Here is a 19,584-nt window from a genome sequence, read left to right on the forward strand (position 1 = left end):
ACCTGGTCCTCTGTCTGGTGTTAGTGTGCTCCATCCCACCCTAGCAAAGGTTCTAATTCCACCTCCACCTGGTCCTCTATCTGGTGTTAGTGTGCTCCATCCCACCCTAGCAAAGGTTCTAATTCCACCTCCACCTGGTCCTCTATCTGGTGTTAGTGTGCTCCATCCCACCCCAGCAAAGGTTCTAATTCCACCTCTCCACCTGGTCCTCTGTCTGGTGTTAGTGTGCTCCATCCCGCCCCAGCAAAGGTTCGAATTCCACCTCCACCTGGCCCTCTGTCTGGTGTTAGTGTGCTCCATCCCACCCCGGCAAAGGTTCTAATTCCACCTCTCCACCTGGTCCTCTGTCTGGTGTTAGTGTGCTCCATCCCGCCCCAGCAAAGGTTCGAATTCCACCTCCACCTGGCCCTCTGTCTGGTGTTAGTGTGCTCCATCCCGCCCCGGCAAAGGTTCTAATATTCTTCACCTCCCATCTGACCCTCTCATTCTTACAGGCAGTGGTCTCTTCCTGGCGTCCAAGTTCCCTGTGCTGGACTGTTCCTTCCACCCCTATACGTACCATTCCCACTATGGCACACTGGTGGGCCTGGGGGTGCTGCTGGCGAAGGTACGGAGGGGGAGGTGGAAGGGGGAATGTGTGGGTGTGTTGGGTGGAAGGGTAGGAGATGGATAGGTTGATTGTAAGAAGGTGGGAAAGGAAGGATTGAACAAGGAAGGAAGGAAGGAAGGAAGGAAGAGAGAATAGAGGAAGACAGGGAGAAGAAAAGAGAAATAGAAAAGAAAGAGAGAGAGAGAGAGAGAGAGAGAGAGAGAGAGAGAGAGAGAGAGAGAGAGAGAGGGGATGAATGATAGAGAGAAAGAAATTAAGAAATAAAGAGAGAAAGGAAGGGAAGGAAACAGAGAGAGAGAGAGAGAGAGAGAGAGAGAGAGAGAGAGAGAGAGAGAGAGAGAGAGAGAGAGAGAGAGAGGGGATGAATGATAGAAAGAAATTAAGAAATAAAGAGAGAAAGGAAGGGAAGGAAACAGTGAGAGAGAGAGAGAGAGAGAGAGAGAGAGAGAGAGAGAGAGAGAGAGAGAGAGAGAGAGAGAGAGAGAGAATGATAGAGATAAAGAAAGAAAGAAAGAGAGAAAGGAAGGGAATGAAACTGTGACACAAAGAAAGAGAGAGAGAGAGAGAGAGAGAGAGAGAGAGAGAGAGAGAATCTATCTATCTATATGTATGAAAAGTTCTCAAAATGTCATGATATTTATTTTTATTATTATTTTTATTATTATTATTATTATTATTATTATTATTATTATTATTATTATTATTATATTTTCTCTCGGCAGCTTGACCTGGGCATGGTGGTGAGGGGGGGGAAGGAGGTGCGGGCGGTGGGTTATGTCGCCAATACACACACACAGGTCAGTATACATGTGTGTGTCTGTAAGTGTGTGTGTGTGTGTGTGTGTGTTACCTTCTCTTCGTCTGTTTTCCTTCCTTCTTTCTTTCTGTGTGTGTGTGTGTGTAATAATAATAATAATAATAATAATAATAATAATAAGCGGTTTATTGCATGAAGTAGCAGGCAGCCCTTGAGCTGAAAATATACATCACTGGAAGATGAAATGAAATGAATGAGACAAATGAACAAAGTAGAATGATTGAAAATAAAAAGGAAAATAGAAATAACATTAATAGCAATAATCATAGTAAAGATAATAATAATAATCATGATAATAATAATAATGATAATACAGGTAACTCTCGATTTACGCGAGTTTGGTTTACGCGTTTTTGAAATAACGCGGGGTCCTAAATCCAAATAAATGTTTAATTTAGGCGTTTTTTTCACTTATACGCGATATTTTATGGCGTGGCCACCAGATGTCTCACGCAACTGGACTCACACGGCCACACAGCTGAGCTCAGTCCTTCCCACGCGCCACTTGACCAACAATACAGTACCTACGCTGCCACGCTACTCAACAATAGGGGTGGGCAGGTACCGGTACCAGTACCGGTACTAACGGTACCAGCAATACGGTACGGTACTGGTACCAGACTGCTCGGTACCGGTACCAATACTAGCCAACCCCTCGTGGTGTCCCTCATTTCTTCCTCACACGAGAGGGGCTGAGAATGAGTGCCCGAGTGGATATCTCGGTTCTGGTGGCACGCGGCATGCAGCTGTTTGTTGTGTGGGTGTGGTTGTGTGGTTTGTAAATAATGCAAATGGCGGCCGGGCTGGGATTGCGTGAAATAACTCCTTGTACAAGACTCATGATGTACAGTTTTTGATATCATATTCACCCCATTATTCTCACTAATATTAATAATTAATAATGAACACATGGACATTTTTTTCTAACATGATTTTTTATATAGCTTGTACTGCTCCTTAGTCATACAATCTTAAGCCACCTGTGACATCAAGATCAAGATCATACAAATGGCGCCCCACGGAAAAACGGGATAACAGCAAGGCATGGACGATCTTCTACCGATTTAGTCTTTGTATAGTAGTTATTAGATCGCCCTGTATTCTATGGTAACATATTATAGGACAGCTACGGACAATAAAGGATTATAAACAATAATAAAGGTAAGTTTACCGTTGTTATTGGATAAGACGAAAAACAGACCCTTAAAAACATCCCAAAGAAGAAAAAAATCATTAAAAATTTGTACATTCAGCGTATAACGCGCAGGGCTAAACTTTCAGGCATTTTTTATGTGAAAAAATGCGCGCTATACGCCGAAAATTACGGTATTTATTTTTCGACAGAAACCTACCTCTTGTTTGATTTACATTGTTTTTGAATTACGCGACCTCTTCAAGAACGCAACACTCGCGTAAATCGAGAGTTACCTGTAATAATAATCACAATATTCATAATAACAATAATCATAATCATAATAATAATAATAATAATAATAATAATAATAATAATAATAACAGCAATAAGTACTAATGAAAAATATTTACAAAAGATACAAATAGTGCTGCTCTTAATTTGCATTGTTGATATACTTGACCATCACGGGCACGGCGCTGTTCTTATAGCGGTCAGTCCATGCCCATATCGGGGCAATACTGTTGTGGTGTCTCACTGAGTGCTGAGGGTGGTTCACTGCGGGTGGGAGGATGTGTCTGTGTCTGGGCTGGTTGAGAAGCTTGGTTGCGAACCGGTGTAGTAGGGTCTCGTGACGGTGTTGTAGGCTGGTGAGATGGAGGGAGTCGAGGGCGTCCTGCTAGCTGGTGTAGTGAGGGCCCAGGATGATTTTGCAGGCTCGCTTCTGGACGCGTTCAAGTTGGATGCGCTGCATGGCGTTGATGGAGGAAGACCACGCTGGGGACGCGTATGTCAGATTGGGGAGGATGAACGAGGAGTACACGCTCGCCAGCACACACTTAGGGGCCCCCAGCGTTTTGAGTCTCCTCAGCAGGTACAACTTGTAGGTGGCAGATCTGGTGAGCTGGGAGACGTGCTCCTTCCATGTGAGCTTGTTGTCCAAGGTGACTCCAAGTACTTTTGCAGATGTAACTACCTGGAGGGGAGTGTGTGTGTGTGTGTGTGTGTGTGTGTGTGTGTGTGTGTGTGTGTGTGTGCTTTGTTTATCATTAATGCATTTGTTTGTTTTTTCTAAATCTTCATTTATTTATTTTCTTTCTCTACTTCTTTCTCTTCCATTATTGATTTATTTTATAGTGTGTTGTATTTCATTTATTTCATCTACTACTGCTACTACTACCACTACTACTACTACTACTACTACTACTACTACTACTACTACTACTACTACTACTTCTATTACCACCACCACCACCACTACTACTACTACTACTACTACTACTACTACAAATACTAATCATATCTTTCCACACACACACAGGCCTACCAGGGGGGCAAGAACATAGTGAGTCAGCAGCTTACAGAGGCCGCTTCCGTGTACGAGAAATTCGTACACGAGACTCACGACACGCACACGGAGACGCTCATGTTCGCCGTCCTCGGAGGAGACTTCAATGTGGATAATATGTCCGAGGGTGTGTGTGTATTTACCTAGTTGTATTTACCTAGTTGTATTTACCTAGTTGTATTTACCTAGTTGTATTTACCTAGTTGTATTCACCTAGTTGTGACATACGGGAAAAGAGCTACACTTGCGCTGTCCCGTCTCCATATCCTCTCTTATCCAACTTTTCCTTAAAATCATGAATGTTTCTTGCACAAACCACCTCCTCCTCCAGTTCATTCCACAGCTCAATGCTTCTGTTTGGGAAGCTAAACTTTTTCACATCTCGCCTACACGTGGTCGCCCTCAACTTCTTTCCATGTCCTCTCATTTCTCTCTCGCTCTCCACACACACAGGTCCTCTCTGTCCAGATTCTCCACCCCACTCGCAACCCTGTACACTGCTATCAGGTCTCCTCTTTCTCTTCTTCTCTCCAGGGTTGTGAGCCCCATGCTGTTGAGTCTCTCCTCGTAAGTTCGATCCCTAAGTTCCGGTACCATCTTAGTTGCCACTCTCTGCACTCTTTCCAGCTTTCTTATGTTATTCTTTTCGTGAGGAGACCAGACCACTGCTGCATACTCCAACCTTGGCCTTATCATTGTAACTATTATTTTCTTCATCATCTCTTCGTCCAAATACACAAATGCCGTCCTTATGTTCTTCAGCAAATTCAGAGTTTGTCCCGTTATCCTGTTGATGTGTTTGTCCCGGTAGCAGCGACGGGCCAAATTTGTGCCATGATATTAACCCCCCAAAATAGATGATACATAATCTAATCACAAATGCTTTGATATATATTATGAAATGGTTTGTGTGAGGGGTGATTTTTTCTCATTTTTCTCGCTTGGAGGGACCATTAAGAAACATTATCCACGCTGCTACCGGGTTAAGTAGGTCTTTTACAGATTACAGTGTGTAATTCAACTCTTGGTCTGCTGCGGGTCTCTCTTGAGACAGCCAGCCGTTCCCCTACGGAAGAGCACAGAGCTCGTAGTACCGATCTTTGGGTAGGACTGAGACCACTCACACACAACACACCGCGACAACGAGGTCACAACTCCTTGCGTGACGTCGTGTACCTACTCCCTGCTAGGTGAACAGGGGCTACACGTGAAAGAAGAAAATCCAACTTATCTTCACCCGGCCGGGGGATCGAATGTGTGTGTGTGTGTTATCCTTCTCCTCCCCCTACCCCTTTTCTCCTCCTCCTACACTTTCCTCCTTTTCCTCCTCTCTTCCCCCCTCCTCCTCCTCCCTTCCTTCCCCCTTTTTCTCTTCTCCCTCCTCTCCTATCCTCCCTACTCCTCCCCTTCTTCTCCACTTCCTCTACTCCATTTACTTTTTTCCTCCTCTCCTTTTCTTTACTCCTCCCCTCCTCCATTTTTTCAGGTGACCACAAACGGGGAGAGAGAGAGAGAGAGAGAGAGAGAGAGAGAGAGAGAGAGAGAGAGAGAGAGAGAGAGAGAGAGAGAGAGAGAGAGAGAGAGAGAGAATCACAAAACACAGAAGCTGGAAAAATCACAACCCAGACTAAGGCATCTAACCCCCTTCCCCCCCCCCCCGTCCCCCCCTCCCTCAGGTGACCGCGACAGCCAGCACCTGCCACTGTGGGATGAGTTTATTGACCCGTGCCGCGCCGGTGCTGGGCGTGACAGGACCTGGTCGCTGGGCACTGAGCACAGGCAGAAGATGCTGAGCCACCCTGCACTGACCCACCCGTCCACCTTCAGAACTGTGCTGCTGGACGATGTGCTGAGACGACACTTTATTCTGGACGCGGACGTGAAGGTGAGGAGGAGGAGGAGGAGGAGGAGAAAGATAGTTTGAGAGGAGGAGGAAGAGGAGAAAGATGAGGAAGGAAGCAGATAGTCAGGAGGAAGAAGAGGAGGAGGAGGAGGAAGGTAGTTTGAGAGGAGGAGGAGGAGGAAGAGGAGAAAGATGAGGAAGGAAGCAGATAGCTAGGAGGAAGAAGAGGAGGAGGAGGAGGAAGAGGAGAAAGATGAGGAAGGAAGCAGATAGTCAGGAGGAAGAAGAGGAGGAGGAGGAGGAAGATAGTTTGTGAGGAGGAGGAGGAGAAAGATGAGGAAGGAAGCAGATAGTCAGGAGGAAGAAGAGGAGGAGGAAGATAGTTTGAGAGGAGGAGGAGGAAGAGGAGAAAGATGAGGAAGGAAGCAGATAGTTAGGAGGAGGAAGAAGAGGAGGAGGAGGAGGAGGAGTGTTTATATGTGTGTGTGTGTGTATAAAGCTGCCCCCTAACCTCTCCCAATAACCTTCCCCTTCTCCCCTAATCTCCCCTCCCTTAAACCTCACCCCATAACCTTCCCCTCTTAATCTGTCCCCTTCAAAACCTCACCCCCAACCTCTCCTTCCTAACCTTTCCCTATCCCTTAACCTAACCTCTCCCCTTCTAACCTTCCTTCCCAGCCCTTACCTAACTTACCCTAACCTAACCTAACCTAACCTCTCCCTTTGTAACCTTCCTTCCCAGCCCTTACCTAACCTCTCCCCTTCTAACCTTCCTTCCCAGCCCTTACCTAACTTACCCTAACCTAACCTCTCCCCTTCTAACCTTCCTTCCCAGCCCTTACCTAACCTCTCCCCTTCTAACCTTCCTTCCCAGCCCTTACCTAACCTCTCCCCTTCTAACCTTCCTTCCCAGCCCTAACCTAACCTCTCCCCTTCTAACCTTCCTTCCCAGCCCTTACCTGACCTCACCCCTTCTAACCTTCCTTCCCAGCCCTTACCTTACCTCTCCCCTTCTAACCTTCCTTCCCAGCCCTTACCTGACCTCTCCCCTTCTAACCTTCCTTCCCAGCCCTTACCTAACTTACCCTAACCTAACCTCTCCCCTTCTAACCTTCCTTCCCAGCCCTTACCTAACTTACCCTAACCTAACCTAACCTAACCTCTCCCCTTCTAACCTTCCTTCCCAGCCCTTACCTAACTTACCCTAACCTAACCTCTCCCCTTCTAACCTTCCTTCCCAGCCCTTACCTAACTTACCCTAACCTAACCTAACCTAACCTCTCCCCTTCTAACCTTCCTTCCCAACCCTTACCTAACCTCTCCCCTTCTAACCTGCCTTCCCAGCCCTTACCTAACTTACCCTAACCTAACCTAACCTAACCTCTCCCCTTCTAACCTTCCTTCCCAGCCCTTACCTAACTTACCCTAACCTAACCTCTCCCCTTCTAACCTTCCTTCCCAGCCCTGACCTAACCTCTCCCCTTCTAACCTTCCTTACCAGCACTTACCTAACTTACCCTAACCTAACCTCTCCCCTTCTAACCTTCCTTCCCAGCCCTTACCTAACTTACCCTAACCTAACCTAACCTGACTGCTCCCCTTCTAACCTTCCTTCCCAGCCCTTACCTAACCTAACCTCTCCCCTTCTTACCTAACTTACCCTAACCTAACCTCTCCCCTACTTACCTTCCTTCCCAACCCCAACCTCCCTTCCCACTTCCCAGCCCCTCCCTAACATCCCTTTCCCCCTTCCCAGCCCCTTCCTAACATACCCTAACCTCCCTTCCCCCTTCCCAGCCCCTCCCTAACCTCCTTTCTCTCTTCCCAGCCCCTCCCTAACCTCCCTTCTCCTTTCCCAGCCCCTCCCTAACCTCCCTTCTCCTTTCCCAGCCCCTCCCTAACCTCCCTTTCCCCCTTCCCAGCCCCTCCCTAACATACCCTAACCTCCCTTCCTTCCCAGCTCCCTCCCTAACCTCCTTCCTTCCCAGCCCCCTCCTAACCTCTCCTTCCTTTCCCAGCCCCTCCCTAACCTCCCTTCTCCTTTCCCAGCCCCTCCCTAACCTCCCTTCTCCTTTCCCAGCCCCTCCCTAACCTCCCTTCCCTTCCCAGCCCCCTAACCTCCCTTCCCCTTTCCCCTCCCCTCCTAACCTCCCTCCCTTCCCCCTTCCCAGCCCCTCCCAAACCTCCCTTTCCCCTTTCCCAGCCCCTTCCTAACTCCCTTCCCAGCCCCTCCCTAACCTAACCTAACCTCCCTTCCCCCACAGGTCCACACACTAGAGCTAATGCGGGTCAAGCCTCAGCCCGACAGTGAGGGGAGGAAGAAGAAGAATTGATCGCCTGCTGGTGAGGAAAGGCGGACCAATGCAGCCGGCGAGCTACTGGTTCACCTCTGCCATCGCCGGGCTGAGTGACCATCTGCCTGTGGTCATGATGTTGCAGGAGGAGGAGGAGGAGGAGAAGGAGGAGATGAAGGAGGAGGAGGAGGAGGTGGTGGTGGTAGAGGAAGAAGTGAAAATGGAGAGCAATGAGGAAAACGTCGAAAGCAAAAAGTATGTGTAGATGGAATTAGATTAAGAGAAGAAGGAAGAGGAGGAGGAAGAAGAAGAAGATTAAGAAAGAGAATAAGAAGAGGAAGGACGAGGTAGAAGAGAGCAAAAATTGTATATGAAAGAAAAGAAAGAGGAAGAGAGAAGATTGAGAAAGAAGAAAAGTAGAAGGAGGAGGAGAAGAGGAAGATTGAAAAGTAAGAGGGGAAGAAGAGAAGGAGGAGGAGGAGGAGGAAGAAGAAGAAATGAAAGAAAAGTAGAAAGCAAAAAGTATGTGTAGATGGAATTAGATTAGGAAAAGACAATGGAGGAGGAGGAGGAGGAGGAAGAAGAGAAGAAGAGGGGAAGAAGAGAAGGAGGAAGAAGTGAAAGAAAAGTAGAAAGCAAAAAGTATGTGTAGATGGAATTAGATTAAGAAAAGACAATGGAGGAGGAGGAGGAGGAGGAGGAAGAGAAGAAAAGAAAGAGGAAGAAGAAAGGAAGAGAAGGATTGAAAGGTAGCAAGGGAAGACAAGAAGAAAAAGGAGGAGGAGGAGGAGGAGGAGTAAAAAGAAGGAAGAGAAGAAGAAATGAAAGTACAGGAAGAGAAGGAAGAAGAAGAAGAAGAAGAAGAAGAAGAAGAAGAAGAAGAAGGAGGAGGAGGAGGAGGAGGAGGAGGAGGAGGAGGAGGAGGAAGAAAGACGTGGGAAACAGGAAGGAAGTTGGGATATGAAGAAGAGGAGGAGGAGGAGGAGGAGGAGAAGGGGGAGGTATCACGAGATTACATAGGAACAAAGAGAGAGAGAGAGAGAGAGAGAGAATTACATAGATAACCAGACCACACAGGCCCTAAGGAGAGAGAGAGAGAGAGAGAGAGAGAGAGAGAGAGAGAGAGAGAGAGAGAGAGAGAGAGAGAGAGAGAGAGAGAGAGAGAGAGAGAGAGAGAGAGAGAGAGAGAGAGAGAGAGAGAGAGAGAGAGAGAGAGAGAGAGAGAATTACATATATAACCAGACCACACAGGCCCTAAGGAGAGAGAGAGAGAGAGAGAGAGAGAGAGAGAGAGAGAGAGAGAGAGAGAAGTACATAGATACCAGACCACACAGGCCCTAAGGAGAGAGAGAGAGAGAGAGAGAGAGAGAGAGAGAGAATTACATAGATACCAGACCACACAGGCCCTAAGGAGAGAGAGAGAGAGAGAGAATTACATAGATACCAGACCACAGAGAGAGAGAGAGAGAGAGAGAGAGAGAGAGAGAGAGAGAGAATTACATAGATACCAGACCACAGGCCCTAAGGAGAGAGAGAGAGAGAGAGAGAGAGAGAGAGAGAGAGAGAGAGAGAGAGAATATTACATAGATAACCAGACCACATTGGCCCTATTGAGAGAGAGAGAGAGAGAGAGAGAGAGAGAGAGAGAGAGAGAATTACATAGATAACCAGACCACAGGCCCTAAGGAGAGAGAGAGAGAGAGAGAGAGAGAGAGAGAGAGAGAGAGAGAGAGAGAGAGAGAGAATTACATAGATAACCAGACCACACAAGGCCCTAAGGAGAGAGAGAGAGAGAGAGAGAGAGAGAGAGAGAGAGAGAGAGAGAGAGAGAGAGAGAGAGAGTGTATGTATGTATGTATATAATTATGTATTTAAATTTTAGAAAATGGGTTGCAAATTTTTAAGGACAAGATTGTTTTTATAGAAGGAAAATATATTTGATTTTCTTTTCCTTCTCTTCCTTTCTTTTCTCTACCCTTTTTCCTTTCTCTTATCTTATTTTTTCCCTCTCCTTTCCTTCCCTTTCTCTCTCTTCCTTCTTTTCCTCTCCTTCCCTTTCTTTCTCTTCCTTTTCCTCTCCTTCCCTTTCTTTCTCTTCCTTCTTTTCCTTTCCTTCCCTTTCTTTCTCTTCCTTCTTTTCCTTTCCTTCCCTTTCTTTCTCTTCCTTCTTTTCCTCTCCTTCCCTTTCTTTCTCTTCCTTCTTTTCCTCTCCTTCCCTTTCTTTCTCTTCCTTCTTTTCCTCTCCTTCCCTTTCTTTCTCTTCCTTCTTTTCTCCTTCCTTTTCTCTTCCTTCTTTTCCTTTCCTTCCTTTCTTTCTCTTCCTTCTTTTCCTTTCCTTCCCGTTCTTTCTCTTCCTTCTTTTCCTCTCCTTCCCTTTCTTTCTCTTCCTTCTTTTCCTCTCCTTCCCTTTCTTTCTCTTCCTTCTTTTCCTCTCCTTCCCTTTCTTTCTCTTCCTTCTTTTCCTCTCCTTCCCTTTCTTTCTCTTCCTTTTCCTCTCCTTCCTTTCTTTCTCTTCTTTCCTCTCCTTCCTTTCTTTCTTCCTTTTCCTCCTTCCCTTTCTTTCTCTTCCTTCTTTCCTCTCCTTCCCTTTCTTTCTCTTCCTTTTCCTTCCTTCCTTTCTCTTCCTTTTCCTCTCCTTTCTTTCTCTTCCTTCTTTCCTTTCCTTCACTTTCTTTCTCTTCCTTCTTTTCCTTTCCTTCCCTTTCTTTCTCTTCCTTCTTTTCCTTTCCTTCCCTTTCTTTCTCTTCCTTCTTTTCCTTTCCTTCCTTTCTTCTCTTCCTTCTTTTCCTTCCTTCCCTTTCTTTCTCTTCCTTCTTTTCCTTTCCTTCTCTTTCTTTCTCTTCCTTCTTTTCCTTTCCTTCTCTTTCTTTCTCTTCCTTCTTTTCCTCTCCTTAACTTTCTTTCTCTTCCTTTCTTTCTCTTCCTTTCTTTCTCTTCCTTTCTTCCCTTTCCTTTCTTTCTTCTCTTCCTTCTTTTCCTTTCCTTCTTTCTTTCTCTTCCTTCTTTTCCTTTCCTTCTCTTTCTTTCTCTTCCTTCTTTCCTCTCCTTCCTTTCTCTTCCTTTTCCTCTCCTTCCCTTTCTTTCTCTTCCTTCTTTTCCTTTCCTTCCCTTTCTTTCTCTTCCTTCTTTTCCTTTCCTTCTCTTTCTTTCTCTTCCTTCTTTTCCTCTCCTTCCCTTTCTTTCTCTTCCTTTTCCTCTCCTTCCCTTTCTTTCTCTTCCTTCTTTTCCTTTCCTTCCCTTTCTTTCTCTTCCTTCTTTTCCTTTCCTTCCCTTTCTTTCTCTTCCTTCTTTTCCTTTCCTTCCCTTTCTTTCTCTTCCTTCTTTTCCTTTCCTTCCCTTTCTTTCTCTTCCTTCTTTTCCTTTCCTTCTCTTTCTTTCTCTTCCTTCTTTTCCTTTCCTTCTCTTTCTTTCTCTTCCTTCTTTTCCTCTCCTTCCCTTTCTTTCTCTTCCTTTTCCTCTCCTTCCCTTTCTTTCTCTTCCTTCTTTTCCTCTCCTTCCCTTTCTTTCTCTTCCTTTTCCTCTCCTTCCCTTTCTTTCTCTTCCTTTTCCTCTCCTTCCTTCTTCCTCTCCTTCCCTTTCTTTATCTTCCTTCTTCCTGTCCTTCCCTTTCTTTCTCTTCCTTCTTTTCCTTTCCTTCCTTTCTTTCTTCCTTCTTGTCCTGTCCTTCCCTTTCTTTCTCTTCCTTCTTTTCCTCTCCTTCCCTTTCTTTCTCTTCCTTCTTTTCCTCTCCTTCCCTTTCTTTCTCTTCCTTCTTTTCCTCTCCTTCCCTTTCTTTCTCTTCCTTCTTTTCCTCTATTTCCCTTTCTTTCTCTTCCTTTTTTTCCTCTATTTCCCTTTCTTTCTCTTCCCCTCTTCCCTTCCTCTTATTTCCCTTTTCTGCATATTTCTTCCTCTTTTCATTTAATTTCCTTCTTTTCCTCTTCCTCCTTCCTTCCTTCCCTTCTATTGCTCTTTCTTTCCCTTACTTTCTCTTCCCTTCCCTTCACTTCCCGTCCCTTCCCCTCCTCTCCCATCCTTTACCCGACCTTTCCCCTCCCCTCCCCTCCCCTTCCCTCCCTTCCCTTCCCTTCTATTGCTCTTTCTTTCCCTTTCTCTTCCCTTCCCTTCCCTTCCCCTCCTCTCCCATCCTTTACCCTACCTTTCCCCTCCCCTCCCCTCCCCTTCCCTCCCTTCCCGTCCCTATCCTCCCTCCCCTCCCCTCCCTTCCCTTCTCTCCCCTTCCTTCCCTTCCCTTCCCTCCCCTCCCATCCCTTACCTTACCATTCCCATCCCATCCCTTCCTTACCCATTCAAAAAGGACAAGATAGATAGAGAGCTAGATAGATAGAGAGAAGTGCTAGATGTGCTATGTGAATGTGATCAATGAATATATATTAGAACAGATGTGATAGATAGATAGATTGTGATAGAGTCTATGTGTGTATATAAGAAGTTTAAGGAATTAGTATTTATATAAAGATTTTGTATGACCTAGTTTCTATTATATATATATATGGAATTTTATTTGTTTATTTATATTTATTTTGCTCTTGTTAACGGAAGAATTTTTTTTTTTTTGTATAAGGAAAGTGAAGAATAATAATGTTGAAAAGAGAATAAAAAGAGAAAATATATAATGTGGTTTTGTTTTCCTGTTTTTTCCTCTTCTTTCCCGCCCTTTTTTTCCTCCTTTCCCTTCCTCTCCTCTTCCTTTTCTTTCCCTCCCATTCCTCTCCTTCCCTTCCCTTTCTTTCTCCTCCATTCCCTACCCTTTCTCTTCCTTTCCTTCTCCTCCTTTCCCTTCTTTTCCTCTCCTTTCTTTCCTCTCATCTTCCTTTTCTTTCTCTTCTTTTCCTCTCCTTCCCTGCCTTTTCTTTCTCCAACTTTTCCTTCCTCTCATCTTCCTTTTCTTTCCCTTCCTTTCTTCTACTTCCCTTCCCTTTCTTTCTCTTCCTCTCTTCTTTTCCTTTCCCTTCCTTTCCTTTTCCTTTTCTTTCCCTTCCTTTCCTTTCTTTCTCCAACTTTTCCTTCCCCTCCTCTTCCTTTTCTTTCCCTTCCTTTTGCTTCCCTTCTTTTCCACTCCTTCCCTTCCTTTTCTTTCTCCTCCTTTCCCTTCCTTTCCTTTACCTTTTCTTTCCCTTCCTTTCCTCTCCTTCCCTTCTCTTTCTTTCTCCTATATAGATATACATCAGCTAGTGCTTTTGTCTCATCACAAAACTGAACCAGGAGTGGCCAAAATAGTTTACTAGAGCTTTTAGAGAGGCAGTCCATCACAATTAACTTTTACTCTCCATCACATATTTTATCTATTTTATGGGAAGTGCTTGCAGGAGTTCTGCATAATGTACGAGGTTCAGCAGGCATATTAGAATCATGACGCTCTCTTAAAGATGCAGAGAATATCTTTCAATGCAGCATGACTGATGTTATGATCGAGAGCCCAATTAAAAAGTAAGTCTTGAGTAGCACTTTCTTTTTCATCATGATTTTCTTCCTCTAATTCATCATCCCTTTCATCAGAAGTACTTTTTCTTGCTCTAATCCATCATCTCTTTCACCAATTCTATTATCTATTGTGTCATTACTTTCTGTTTGAGAACCACTTTCTGAACACCAGCAATCTGCTGCAAATTTAGTCTTTTATTGCTTTGTGAAGGGCTGCCAGTACTAACAATGTCATCATACTTGTCTGAAAATTCATCATTCATATTCACACTGCTGACACTCGTATATTCAGCCGCCTTATGTTTAGACTTACGTTCCAAAGACCACCTGCTGGTCATCGTCCTGTTTCACATTATAATTGTGGTCCCAATAACTATACAAAAACTCACCTTAAATTTCTGACAGGTAAACCAAAATGGCTTACACTGACACTGACATGGACACTGACATTCACATTTTGGCATTCACAACGTGGAAGAAGATTCTGAATAAGGTCTTTAGTCACTTGCAACAGAGCTGGAGAAACTTGAACCTGAACATGGATATAGTCCCTGTCCTCCCACAATCTCAGGCGAAAGTCAAGCATTTCTGAAAGAATAATAAGACATGTTTTATCATTTATGCAATGTACTTCACTCTATGCATGACAGACTGTTGTTAATTGTCCTAATCAAGGTGAACAACAAACCCTGACAAACTGCATGTCCTTCACTCTATGCATGACAGACTGTTGTTAATTGTCCTAATGAAGGTGAACAACAAACCCTGACAAACTGCATGTCCTTCACTCTATGCATGACAGACTGTTGTTAATTGTATCTTAGGCGGTGGCTGAGTGGTTAGCGTGCTGGGCTCACATTCACAGCGCCATGGACAGCGTCGGTTCTAATCCCCACACTACCACCTGGGATTTTTCAGTCACCGCCGAGTGGCCTAAGACTGCCCACAGGCTGTCCAGAAGACCCCCCCATCAACCCGGACTCTAGAAGAAACCGTCCAGTGAATCAAGAATGAGTTCCGGGGGGCAGCATGAACCAAACATAACTGGCGCCACTATAAAAAAAATGCCTGCGCCACGACAAGCTTGGGCCGACCATCTGGCTCATGAAGAAAGCCTACCAGCGCAATGGGCAAGGATGTAAAAAAAAAAAATAATAATAATAATAATAATAAAAAAATAAATAAATAAATAAACCCTGACAAACGTTAACATGAGGCAGGGTGCATAGCAAGGTTTTATTTACAAGTGGCCAATACGACACCTGTGAACTTCACTCACCTCATCATTTAGATAATTTCATACTGATTACATTGATACATTATAGGTACTGTACGTGCTATCATTTGGAAATAATAATAATATTGATTTTTTAGATCATATTGTGTTACATTAGGTTAGGTAATGGTTAGGTAGAGTAAGGTACTGTTATGTTAATTACTTACTTAGGTTGGGTTAGGTTTGGTTATTGTTGGGTTAGGCAGGGTAGGGTAGGGTAGGGTAGGGTAGGGTACCGTTATGTTAGTTACTTAATTACTTAGGTTAGGTTAGGTTATTGTTGGGTAAGGTAAGGTAAGGTAGGGTAGGGTAGGGTAGGGTAGGGTACCGTTATGTTAATTACTTACTTAATTTGGTTAGGTTAGGTTATTGTTGGGTAAGGTAGGGTAGGGTAGGGTAGGGTAAGGTACCATTATGTTAGTTACTTACTTTGGTTAGGTTAGGTTATTGTTGGGTAAGGTAGGGTAGGGTAGGGTAGGGTAAGGTACTGTTATGTTAATTACTTACTTTGGTTAGGTTAGGTTATTGTTGGGTAAGGTAGGGTAGGGTAGGGTAAGGTACTGTTATGTTAATTACTTACTTACTTTGGTTAGGTTAGGTTATTGTTGGGTTAGGTACGGTAGGGTAGGGTAGAGTAAGGTACCGTTATGTTAGTTACTTACTTACTTAGGTTAAGTTGGCTGGAGTAGGTAGGAAGACACCTACCGAACGGGCGCAAGCCACTCCCGGTGAGGTATATATGGGAGGTGAGAAGGGAGCTGAGGCCCTCCAAAGACCCTTCCCATGTCCTCACTAACCGTTTCCCTATTGTCTCACCAACACCGGAGAGTAGTTCAGCATGCTCTCTAAAGACAGATCCTCTCTTTATCCACACCACACTACATTCACACAACATATACACCTTTTCCCAAAATTAAAATTTCAAAATATTAATGGTGCACCTACAACAAGCCTGGGGGGGGACCACAAATTCCCCCAGGGAGGACTCCCCTTCTGGCTGCCGACCCGAGAGGTGTCTTGATAACTCCTCGAACCTCTTTCTTCTCAATTTCTGCAACATTCGCAGTCTTCGCTCTAATTTTCATTCTGTGGAACATCATATCTCTCCTCCTCTAAACCTCACCTTCTCTTCCTTACCGAAACACAGGTTTCTGAGGCTACTGACAGCAATCTCTACTCTGTTCCCTCCTACTATCTCTATCCTAAATTTCAATCCAAAGCTGGATGTTGCGCCTACGTGCGCAACGACATCACTTGCTCTCGTGCCCACGACCTTGACTCTTCTGAATTTTCTACCATCTGGCTAAGACTTCATTGTCATTCTATTACTAAATAAATCTGTGCTGTTTATCTCTCACCTAATTCTATCAACCATGTAAATTTTTTTGACTATTTGAATTCCAGTGGAGCACATCTTGACCCACTCTCCTTCTCCATCTGAGGAGATTTCAATGTTCACCACTAGCTTTGGCATTCATCTTTCACTGACCAGCCTGGTGAACAAGCCTACAACTTTGCTGTCTTCAACGATCTACTAGAGCAGTTGGTTCAGCACCCTACTCGTATTCCCGGCCGCCTTGGAGAGACGCCCAACATTCCAGACCTCTTCCTTACTTCAAACCCTTCTGCTTATTCTGTCAAACTGTTCTCTCCGTTGGGCTCCTCCGATCACAATCTTATTTCTGCATCCTGTCCTATCACTCCTGTACACCCTCTGGACCCACCGAAGAGGCGATGCTTCTGGCATTTTGCTTCAGCTCGGTGGGACAACCTGAGGATGTACTTTTCCGATTTCCCATGGAATGACTATTGCTTCCAGGATAGAGACCCCTCTGTGTGTGCCCAGCGCATCACAAAGGAACACAAAGGAACACAAAGGAAGAACAAACAACAGCAGACCTGCTGGTCCTTACGAGGTTGTTTGTGACAAGCTACACTAACTATCTAATCAAAGGTGGAAGATGAAGGACAGCAAAGGCGAAGGTTCCTCCCCACCCCCCCATCCCTCCAGCCAAAGCTGGCAGGAAAGGAAAAAGAACCATGCAGCATGGAAAAACTGCATGGAATTTATGTAGGAAAGAGGAAAGAACTACCATTACTGCTACCACTAACCGGGCGATAAAAGCGGACAAGGACACCAGTATTCGAAAGAACTTAACGTTATTACGACAATGAGTAATATCTTAGTTGCTGGTTGGATTCAAAACACTTGTCTAATCTATTCTTGAAGGCCGTAACTGTTGTACTATCAATGACATCACAAGGTAGAGAGTTCCAAACATTAACAATTTGATTGAAGAAGAAGTGTTTAGCTTCGTGCGACGAGAATCTTTTGCCACTTATCTTCAAATTGTGATTTCTTCTTCTTCTATTTGATCGATCAATTGTAAAGTAATCTTCCCCATTAATATCACTGAATCCTTTAAACATTTTAAACACTTCTATAAGATCGCCTCGCATTCTTCGTTTTGATAGGCTGAATAAATTTACTTCTTTAAGCCTTTGTTCATGTGACAAATTTCTCAACCTAGGAATCATCTTTGTTACTCTTCGTTGGACCTGTTCCAACTTTTCTATGTCTTTTCTGTAGCAGGGAGACCAAAACTGTACACAGTACTCTAGACGGGGTCGAACCAACGAATTACACAGTTTTAATATTACTTTTTCTGATTTATTATTAAAGACTCGTCCGATGAAGCCAACCAATTTGTTTGCAGTTTTAACTACCTCTGAACAATGCTGACCGGGCTTTAAATCGCTTGATATAGTGATTCCAAGATCCTTTTCTTTACTTACTGCAGAAAGTTGTTGGCCATTCATTACGTACCGAACGCGATTGTTATTTTTTCCGATGTGCAACACTTTACATTTGTCAACGTTAAATTTCATTTGCCATTGATTGGCCCAACGTGTAAGTCTATCTAGATCTGATTGTAAAGCTTCTTCGTCGACTGTCGCAGTTACTTTACTAGCAATTTTTGTGTCATCAGCAAATTTTGATACTTTGCAAGTGAGCCCATCATTGATATTATTAACATAAATTAAGATGAGCATGGGGCCAAGCACTGATCCTTGAGACAATCACAGAGGTGATTGTCTCTGGAATGGAGGCATACATTCCACGTACTTTCTCTACTCCTCACGCTAAAAAGCCTTGGTTTAATCACGCTTGTTCTCGTGCTGTCAATGATAGAGAGGCAGCTCACAAAAGGTACCAGAGCCTTCAAACTAATGCTAATTATAAACTTTACATTTCTGGCCGAAATCGTGCCAAATCTATTCTCCGACTAACCAAAAATTCTTTCATTAATAGAAAATGCCAAAACCTTGCTTTCTCTAACTCTTCCCGTGACTTCTGGCATCTAGCCAAAAACATCTCCTCCAACTTCACTTCTTCATCTTTCACTCCACTCCTCAATCCTGATGGCAACACTGCCGTCTCATCTATCTCTAAGGCTGAACTCCTCTCAAACTTTTTCTAAAAACTCCACTCTGGACGATTCTGGGCATATTCCTCCTACTCATCCCCCCTCTGACTCCTTTATGCCTGTTATAAAGATTCTTCAAAATGATGTTTTCTATGCCCTCTCTGGCCTCAATCCTCGGAAGGCTTATGGAACTGATGGAGTGCCTCCTATTGTCCTTAAAAACTGTGCCTCCGTGCTGTCACCCTGCCTGGTCAAACTCTTTCGTCTCTGCCTGTCAACATCTACCTTTCCTTCTTGCTGGAGGTATGCCTTCATACAGCCTGTGCCTAAGAAGGGTGACCGCTCCAATCCCTCAAACTACCGTCCTATAGCTTTACTTTCTTGTCTATCTAAAGCTTTTGAATCAATCCTTAACCGGAAGATTCAAAAGCACCTTTCCACTTCTGACCTTCTATCTGATCGCCAGTATGGGTTCCGCAAGGGGCATTCTACTGGCGATCTCCTAGCCTTCTTAACTGACTCTTGGTCATCCTCTCTTAGCCATTTCGGTGAAACCTTTGCTATTGCGCTGGACATATCAAAAGCTTTTGATAGGGTCTGGCACAAATCTTTGCTTTCCAAACTACCCTCCTACGGTTTCTATCCTTCTCTCTGTACCTATATCTCCAGTTTCCTTTCTGACCGTTCTATTTCTGCCGTGGTAGACGGTCACTGTTCTTCCCCTAAATCTATTAACAGTGGTGTCCCACAGGGTTCTGTCCTATCTCCCACTCTTTTTCTGTTTTTCATTGATGATCTTCTTTCCAAAAAGAACTGTCCTATCCATTCCTACGCCGATGATTCCACTCTGCATTACTCAACTTCTTTTAATAGAAGACCCACCCTACAGGAACTTAACGACTCAAGGCTGGAGGCTGCAGAACGCTTAGCCTCAGACCTTACTATTAATTTCCGATTGGGGCAAGAGGAACCTGGTGTCCTTCAATGTCTCAAAAACACAGTTTCTCCACCTATCCACTCGACACAATCTTCCAAACAACTATCCCCTATTCTTTGACAACACCCAGCTATCACCTTCCTCAACACTAAACATCCTCGGTCTATCCTTAACTCAAAATCTCAACTGGAAACTTCATATCTCATCTCTTACTAAATCAGCTTCCTCGAGGCTGGGCGTTCTGTACCGTTTCCGCCAGTTCTTCTCCCCCGCACAGTTGCTGTCCATATACAGGGGCCTTGTCAGCCCTCGTATGGAGTATGCATCTCATGTGTTGGGGGGCTCCACTCACACAGCTCTTCTGGACAGAGTGGAGGCTAAGGCTCTTCGTCTCATCAGCTCTCCTCCTCATACTGATAGTCTTCTACCTCTCAAATTCCGCCGCAATGTTGCCTTTCTTTCTATCTTCTATCAA

At 44.5% G+C, this 19,584-nt stretch overlaps 1 protein-coding gene across 1 annotated transcript in view; it reads left to right on the top strand.

Moving 5' to 3' along the window:
• The window catches only part of LOC126993950 (sphingomyelin phosphodiesterase 5-like), a 39,404-nt gene extending 31,321 nt beyond the window's left edge, over nucleotides 1-8,083 (top strand). The window contains exons 6-10 of the mRNA XM_050853178.1: nucleotides 495-607; nucleotides 1,333-1,407; nucleotides 3,881-4,034; nucleotides 5,584-5,792; nucleotides 8,015-8,083. Of these exons, the coding sequence (XP_050709135.1) occupies nucleotides 495-607; nucleotides 1,333-1,407; nucleotides 3,881-4,034; nucleotides 5,584-5,792; nucleotides 8,015-8,083 (620 nt within the window). The remainder of the gene's footprint in view (nucleotides 1-494; nucleotides 608-1,332; nucleotides 1,408-3,880; nucleotides 4,035-5,583; nucleotides 5,793-8,014) is intronic.
• The last annotated feature ends 11,501 nt before the right edge of the window (nucleotides 8,084-19,584 follow it).

The sequence above is a fragment of the Eriocheir sinensis genome, unplaced genomic scaffold (genome assembly GCF_024679095.1).
Source record: "Eriocheir sinensis breed Jianghai 21 unplaced genomic scaffold, ASM2467909v1 Scaffold7, whole genome shotgun sequence".
Classification (NCBI taxonomy): Eukaryota; Metazoa; Arthropoda; class Malacostraca; order Decapoda; family Varunidae; genus Eriocheir; species Eriocheir sinensis.